This window comes from Syngnathoides biaculeatus, chromosome 23, assembly GCF_019802595.1.
Source record: "Syngnathoides biaculeatus isolate LvHL_M chromosome 23, ASM1980259v1, whole genome shotgun sequence".
NCBI lineage: Eukaryota > Metazoa > Chordata > Actinopteri > Syngnathiformes > Syngnathidae > Syngnathoides > Syngnathoides biaculeatus.
The window spans coordinates 2,141,239-2,150,000 of record NC_084662.1 but is presented as its reverse complement, the minus strand read 5'-3'; the positions used below and the strand labels follow the sequence as shown (position 1 = coordinate 2,150,000).

General features: G+C 43.8%; 1 protein-coding gene across 5 annotated transcripts in view; it reads left to right on the top strand.

Moving 5' to 3' along the window:
- Positions 1-8,762, top strand: part of rad51 (RAD51 recombinase) — a 70,502-nt gene that overhangs the window by 43,698 nt on the left and 18,042 nt on the right. For all 5 annotated transcript variants that reach the window (XM_061811470.1, XM_061811471.1, XM_061811468.1 and 2 more), the window contains exon 6: positions 275-369. In XM_061811470.1, the coding sequence (XP_061667454.1) occupies positions 275-369 (95 nt within the window). The remainder of the gene's footprint in view (positions 1-274; positions 370-8,762) is intronic.

The window sequence follows — 8,762 nt, the reverse complement described above, 5'->3', positions numbered from 1 at the left end:
TGGGGTCCGGGTTCATTCCTCTCACATCCCAAAAACATGCAACATTAAATGGACACTGTAAATTCTCCCTAGGTGTGATTGCAAGTGCGGCTCTTTGTCTCTATGCAATTGGTGAGCAACCAGTCCAGATATATATAGATATCCAACCAGATGTCATACCCTCATAAAAATCCAAATCAATTTCAATTGATTCCGACTCACTAGTTCACAAATTTCGTCTTGTAACAAGTCAGAAAAATATTCACAATGGTAGTTTCCTATGTCCATCCTACAGCTTCCCATGGATCAGGGGGGTGGAGAAGGTAAAGCTATGTACATTGACACAGAGGGAACCTTCAGACCAGAAAGACTACTGGCAGTAGCTGAAAGGTGAGTCATGAGATATTTCACTCACTGGCAACCTTTTCACTGAAGCTCATTTCACAATGCTTTTCTGTCAAATAGGCGCATCAGCACCTGCATTGCATCACATAACCAATTCATAGGCCCGCATGGCACTTGATGCGCACACGGCATAAATTCTTGCTGCGTAGAGAATGCCGCGGGGATTATCTCGCATGAGTGGTCCATTTTAGTCACATGCAGTGATGACGTTTTCACACGTTCCCCTTGGTTCAACATACCACCTATGCCACTGCCTTCCTGATCAACTTTGTGCTGTAGTTAAACGTATAATCTGGCCATTCCATCAGACACTGTTCCACAGTCACCATTGTTGTTGCTTCATTCGTTGTTACAGAAAGGAAAGTATAATGACTACCGGAAATGGCCATAAAATGCAGAGGAATCTCCACCATTTGGTGTCCTCGGCAATACCAGCCACAGAGACACCCTCTACTTGGAGGAAGTCTGCAGTATATTTTCAAAAGTGAGCGTGTGGGGTTGCATTCGAATATAAAAGCAAACTGTGCTCGAGATAGCTGTAGTGACGCCAGTGTGGTCACTGCCCGAAGACATATAAAGAAGCCTTAACAACGAAGCTATTATTGGCACGATCGTTTATTCGTTTCTGTACGTATTTCATGACAGAACTTACAGAAGCGGGACATTGCTGGTTGCACCTTCACACAGCTGTAATAAATTGGTGCATTCAGATAATTAAATGTGATTTTAACGCAAAGGGATCACAGTCTTTGGTATTCCATGCAACAATTTGGTCACTGGTGTCAATGACGTCATTGATCGTATAAGCATATTATGACCTTAAAACCGACCACCAGTCTGCATAAAATGCTCATCATCAGCCAATATCACGTTGACAAATCGTCGATAAAGTACTTCTCATGCCAAAGCTAAGGTTGCTTATAGGTTAAACTAAACTTGAGTCAAACTGTGACATAAACTCAAACTGTGGGTCAACTCAAATGTAAATACTTGCTAACATTGATCATTTGTTTTTCACAATCAAACAACTTATCATTTGATCAGACTTGATCGTGTGCTACTTCATTCACAATAGACTGCGTCCGTGGTAAATACATGCGCTTGGTTGGGCATCATATGAATTTGAGGGATTCCTTTTGATTCTGCTTCCAAACGATTCTAAATTCAGATTTTTAGTGGACGTATTGAAATAATTTCCATGTTTTAAATAAATGGTCTCAAAATTGTAAACATCCATTTTCTTTGCTGTCTCCAGCATAGACTAAAATGAACATTAGACGAGGATTGCAGGATTTTTATAACAAGTGTCAAAATCAAACCTATGAGCTGAAGGCAATGTGTTTGGAACTAACCCAGTTGATTCAAAATTCATTAATTACCGTTTCAGCGAAAAGTTAAATATACCTTTACGTTTTTTTTTTCAGGCTGTTTTTTTTCCACATCAAATGTTTATAGGTGCTGTTTTAACATGACTTCCTCTTTTAAGCTTTTATCCTTTAATTATGAAGGGTACCCAACTGAACTAAGCATTTTGCGTTCAGGTTGGGCAGGGACTGGCATTTGTTCCCCCTTGCAGAAGAAGCATCAATATTTGCTAAATATCTAGCATTTCAAGGGTGCCCATCAGTGTTGGTTTTCTTTTTTTGATTGCTGCTTTTGTAGACAAAGTACGGCTCCATAAATCCATAAATGACAGATAAGAGTCTGGGGACTCCATTATTCTGCTGGGAGACTTCAATGCCCACGTGGATAATGACAGTGAGACCTGGAAGGGCTTGATTGGGAAGCACACGCTTCCTCCCCGTGAGAACCCAAATGGTGTTTTGTTACTGGACTTCTGTACTCATCACGGATTGTCCATTAAGAACACCATTTTCACGCATATGGGTGTCCATTGTCCATATGTTCAGTTGGCACCAGGACACACTAGGTTGGAGTTCGATGATCGATTTTGTGGTTGTGTGATTGGGCTTGTGGCCACTTGTCTTGGACAAATGAGTGAAGAAAAAAGTCAACTAATTACCACCTGGTACTGAGTTGGGTCCAATGGTGGGGGAGGATGTCAGTCCGACACGGCAGGCCCATACGTATTGAGAGGGTCTGCTGGGAACGGTGGCAGATTTCACTGTCAGAATTTCAAATCCCACCTCTGAAAGGAGTTTGCTCATGTTTTGAGGGAGGCGAGGGGCATTGAGTCCACGTGGACAATGTTTCGCGCCTCCATTGAAGAGGCGACTGACTGGACCTGTTGCTGTAAGGTGGTCGGTGCCTGTTGTGGCGGCAACCCCCAAACATGTTGGTGGACACCAACAGTGAGGGATGCAGTCAAATTGAAGAAGGAGTCCTATTGGCCGATGGGACTCCTGACGCAGCTGATAGGTATCGACTTGCCAAACAGAATGCAGCTTCGGTGGTCGCTGAGGCAAAAACCCGGGCATGGGAGGAGGTCGGTGAGGCCATGGAGAACGACTTCAAGACTGCTTCAAGGAAATTCTGATCCACCGTCTGGCGTCTTAGGAGGGGGAAGCAGTGCTCCATATACACTATGTATAGTTAGGATGGCGTACTGCTGACCTCAAGTCCGGAGATTTTGAGTCTGTGGGGAGAATACTTCGAAGACCTCCTCAATTCCACCGACACACCTTCCCATGAGGAAGCAGTACATGGTTCTCTGAGGTGGGCTCTTCTGTCTCTAAGGTTGAGGTTGCAGAGGTGGTGAAAAGCTCCTTGGTGGCAGGGCCCCGGTGGTGAATGAGATTCGCCCGAAGTTCCTAAAGGCTCTGGATGTTGTGGGGCTATCCTGGTTGACATGCCTCTGCAACATCGTGTCGACATCTGGGACAGTGCCTCTGGATTGGCAGACTGGGGTGGTGGTCCCCCTTTTTAAGAAGGGACACTGCAGGGTGTGTTCAAACTACAAGGGATCACACTCCTCAGCCTCCCTGATAAGGTCTATTTAGTGGTGCTGTAGAGGAGGGTCCATCGGGAAGTCAAATCACAGATTCAGTAGTAGCAGTGTGGTTTTCTTCCTGGCTGTGGAACAGTGGACGAGGTCTAAATCCTCGGCAGGATCCTCGAGGGTGCTTGGAGTTCGACAACCAGTCTACATGTGTTTAGTGGACTTGGAGAAGGCCTTCAACCGTGCCCCTTGGGAGTCCTGTGGGAGGGGTTCTTCGGGAGTATGGGGTACCAAACCCCCTAATTTAGGCTGTTCAGTTCTCCTACGACTGTTGTCAGAGTTTGGTCAGCATTGCTGGCAACAAGTCTACAGTGATAGTTGGACTCCGCCAAGGCTGTAATCAATATTGTTTATCATTTTTATGGACAGAATTGCTAGGCGCAGCCGAGGTGTCGAGGGTGTCCAGTTTGGCGGCCTCAGCATTGCATCTCTGCTCTTTGCAGATGATGTAGTTTTGTTGGCTTCATCAAGCCATGTTCTCCAACGCTTACTGGAGCGGTTCGTAGCCGACTGTGAAGTGGCTGGGGTGCGACTCAGCACCTCCAAATCTGAGACAATGGTGCTCAGTGGGAAAAGGGTGGCATGCCTTCTCCAGGTCAGGGATGAGATCCTCCCCCAAGTGGAGGAGTTAAAGTATCTTGGTGTATCGTTCAGGAGTGAGGGAAGAATGGAGCGGGAGATCGACAGGTGGATCGCTGCAGCGTCTGCAGTGATACAGACTTTATATCGGTCCATTGTGGTTAAGAGGGAGCTAAGTCGAAAGGCAAAACATTAAATTCACCAGTCGATCTATGTTCCTACCCTCACCTATGGTCACAAGTTGTGAGTCATTATTAAAAGAACAAGATCCTGGTTACAGGTGGCCGAAATGAGTTTCCTCCGCAGCGTGTCCGGGCTCACCCTCAGAGATTGGGTGAGAACCTCGGTCATCCGGGAGGGGCTGAGTGTTGAGCCACTGCTCCTCCGCATTGAGAGGAGCCAGATGAGGTGGTTGGGACATCTGATCCGAATGTCTCCTGGATGCCTCCCAGGTGAGGGGTTCCGGGCATGTCCTACCAGAAAGAGACCCCAAGGACAACCCAGGACATGCTGGAGAGACTATGTCTCTTGGCTGGCCTGGGAACACCTCGGGATTCCTCTGGAAGAGCTGGATGAAGTGGATGGGGAAACAAAAGGCTCTGTGGATTGTATTTTTTTCACTAAAATAATCAATAATACTCATTGCATTTGTCAGCTGTTACGAGTTCTGGATCGATCAGATTCGGGGCGTTGTGAGCTTGTCAACCGCAGCAAACAGAGCACGAGTATTGTTTAGGCTCTGACTGATTATTTCGGAAAAGTCTTGCTGTCTCGCTCTAACGAACTCATGGTTAAAATGACAAAGACACTGTCTCTACAGGTCATAGTCAATTTGGACATTAGTTTTTCTACACTTGCGTTCTGTTTTCCTACATTCTGATTTAAATCTCTTGACCATCATTGTGCTCCTCCACTGTGTTCTCAGTCGACTCAGGATGGTCATACATTTAACAGGAGCGACAGCATTCATGGCATTTGTTATTTTTGGGGGGAAATTGTCCAAAAGTTCATCAACTGTCTCAAGATTCAGAGTCTGTGGCACAGCCATATTCTACATAAACGTTGTGGCAGTACTGTCATTTATGTACCTTTTCGTAATAGAGATGGTGGTTGTCTGAACTTTTGAAAGAATCTTTAATTCAAAAAGTTAAAAAAAATGGTCAGAAATAGCCATATCCTTAATGTCAATCGAATTTGAGAATTTGTGAATTTAGGTCTAAGATGTGGCCTTGAGTCTGAGTTGAACTCTTAATATGTTGAAAGAGGTCAAATATGTCTAGTATTGCAGAAAGTTCTTACGTTATTGTCAACATGAATAATAAAGTCGCCTGTTATGACAAAATAGTTGTACTCAGTACAAATAACTGACAGCAGTTCTGAAAAATCCTCCATAAATGTTCCATTGTATATTGGAGGTCTATAAATTATGAATATGACAACCTTTGTGTCACCTTTAACTAAAAAACATTGAAATAATGATTTAAAAATAACAGCAATACCACCACTTTTTCCCTGTTCGATACTTGTTCATAAAATTAAAATTTGCTGGTGTTGCCTCAGTTAAAATGGGATTACAGCTACTTTCTGTTAACCATGTTTCATTTAAAAACAAAAAGTCCAGATCATAGGTTGTAATTATGTCATTAATCAACATAGATTTTTTTACCCAGTGACCTGATATTAAAAAGAGCTCGTCAGAGAGAGCTGGAGACAAAGGTTCGATACATTTCATCCTCACTAAGTTGTAAGCTCTACTTTTTTCGTGCCATATATATGACCAACTTTCTGTCCCTTGTAATTCGAGGGATGAAAAATGCCTGATCTCCATAGGGGTCTGAGTTATTATGGAAAAGACCTGGTAAATACCAGTCAGATTTACAGATATTCTTCACGGTGACAATGGTCTTCAACCTATCCATCAGACCCAACATTGCATTCAGGCTCGGAGAGGGGGACCCAACATCTACTGCAGATTGTTCAGATGTTCGCAGTCAAAGAGGGGAAATTATGAGGTGTGGATGGCTCCAAATTCGGCAGGAAGATGTGTGGGAGATTAAAAGTGCTAGCACATTCCATTTGTCATTTGCTCATTTGATTCTTTGGATGACGGAAATGAATCTGTGTGCACCTTCTCTCTTGTTCCTCCGATTGTTTGGGAACACCTGGATCCTTTTGACCTTCATTTTTGTAAACATTTTCTTTACAGAGCAGTGAAAAACACATAGTGGAAAATGGTGGCAGCCAATAACTTAACCCCTTGTCTATTTAGACAGAAACCGTCTGCTTTGTAAAGATTTTTACACTCCCAAAAAGGGCAGAAATTGTCCATGAACGTCACAGATAGTGCAGTACACACCTTACTTAACCACCTACTCAATTGACGGAGCCTCGAGCAACGTTTATCTCCAGATCATACAAGTGGGAGCGGTCCGCTTATAAAAACCTCAGCATCCATCCCATGCACTTTTGATAGATCCATGAAATTTTGCTTCAGTACCTCTGATTGCTGGATGTTTTCAAACATCCAGGGGCCCCTCTGTGCACAATGACAGATTTCACAGTTTGGTGCTGATCAGTGATCTCCAGGATTTTTAGAGACCTCAAAGACACGGCGTCATTAGTAAAACAGTTCTTTGGCGTTATTCTCACAAAAAAAAAGCAAAAGCGTTTCACATCCTTGATGGCTTCATCACCAACTTTTATTGTTTGGAGTCCCAATTTTTTCTTGGATGATTTCATTTCATATCTTTAAGTGGTGGTGGAGGATGAGGATTCCTGGCCTTGTAAGAGTGCCTCAAATCTATTTGTAAGTCTGACATCAATATTTTGGACTGACTCGCATTCCTTTTTTCTTTGTCTTCACTGGTACGACTGTCTGTGGCCAGTCACTTGGTGTTGAGGCGGCCTGCAACGCTGTTAAGCTAGGTGGCTGTTAGCACACTTCTGCTCACCATTTTGAGACATCTGGAGAGTGGTTTCATTCCTCGACTGTCCATTTACATCTACATAGACTCCAAGACGACAGATTTTCGATTCCAGAATTGACACCCTCTGCAGTAGTCCATGATAGTCCTCAGTAGAAAAGGGAAGCATCTTGACAGCTGGTCTTGTTGCTAATACCAGGCTTATCCTAATTAGCAAGCCACACTCACGTAATGATGAAACAACTGATTTTCCACAAAACAGTAAATAAAAATACAGTCCCACAGATTTCAAAGTATCAAAGAGTTGGTGCTTCTAAAAAAAAATTTACAAGAAAAATGACCTTATCAGCAAGAAAAAAAGTCAACAGAGGCAAAGCAAGCAGAGCAAGAGCAAAGAAAAAAAATGTCTGGACTGTATGAGAAACAAGAGAGATTTTGGGCATCTTGCCCCCTACTTTCATCTTGCAGATTTTATGGTTATTTTAGAATGCCCGCACCTGTCATCAAGTTACTGTGCCATGTGGTCTTTAAATTATAGTCTCTGTTGAGGCCAGAGGAGCCCTATGGAGGCACAAGCTAATGCAACTTGTAGGCCGGATGAATGCACAGGGTTGCATCAGGAAGGGCTTCTGGCATCAAATTTTGCCAAAGAAATCTGAGTGTTCATCTGAAGAATCCCATATTGCATTGGTCGTGGCCCATGTTGGCAACGTCTACCCCCAGCACCGTTCATTTGCAGGGACTCAGTGGAAATTCAGCTACTGTTGGTCGAAGACAAGGAAGAGGTGGAAAGCACATTCTTTGGCAGAAGAATAAGAAATATGCAAAGAACAACGAACTGAGTATAGGGATTTTGAATGTTGGGGCTATGACAGGAAAAGCTCAGGAGTTTGTTGAAATTATGATAAAGTTGATAAAATATGATATATTATGCATCCAAGAGAGCAGGTGTAAAGGTAGTAAGGATAAAAGTTTCAGAGCAGGGTTCAAATTATTTTATCCTGGAGTAGGTGGGAAGAGAAATGGAGTAGGGCTGGCTGAGAATGTCTTGGCGGTGAAAAGAATATCAGCTGAAAGCTGAAACTTGAAATTGGGGGGGGGGGGGGGGGGTTATGTACAATGTGATTTGCGGCTTTCTCCCACAGGTAGGATTTGACCCAGAGTTGAAAAAGAAATTCCTGCAAGGAACTAAATGAAGTAGTTCTAAGAATCCCAGACACATTGAGAGTTGTGATTTGTGTGGATTGTAATGAACTTGTTGTTGAAGGAAATGGGTGATGAAGAAGTGATGGTTAAGTATAGGTATCCAGGAAAGGAACTTTGAGGGACAGATGGTGGTGGACTTCGCAAAAAGGATAGAAATGGCAGTAGTGAACACTTTTTCAGAAGAGGCAGAGACATAGAGTAACCTACAAGAGTGAAGGTAGAATTATACAAGTGGATTACATTATGTGCAGACTGTGTAATCTGAAGGTGGTCACTGACTGTAAGGTCGTTCTCGAGGAGAGTGTAGCTCGACAGCATAGGATGCTGGTGTGTAGGATGAGTTGTGGTTTGGAGGAAGATTAAGACGACATAGGTAGACTAGAGAACCATGTGGTGGAAGCTGAGAAAGGAAGAATGTTGTGCGGCCTTTCGAAAAGCGGCGAGACAGGCGCTCCATGGACAGGAGGAGCTCCAGGAAGACTGGGCTACCACAGCCAAGGTGATCATAGAGAAAGCCAGGAGAGTACTTGGTGGATCTTCTGGTAGGAAAGGGGAGAAGGAGACTTGGTGGTGAAACAGCAAACAGACTGAGGAGAGGCGAAAGGAATACATTGAGATGCAGCATAGGGAAAAGGAAGTGAGGTTGAGAGGGAGGAGTGAGACTCCAGGGAGGAGAGATTGTGAGGGTGGACGACTTCAAATACTTGGGG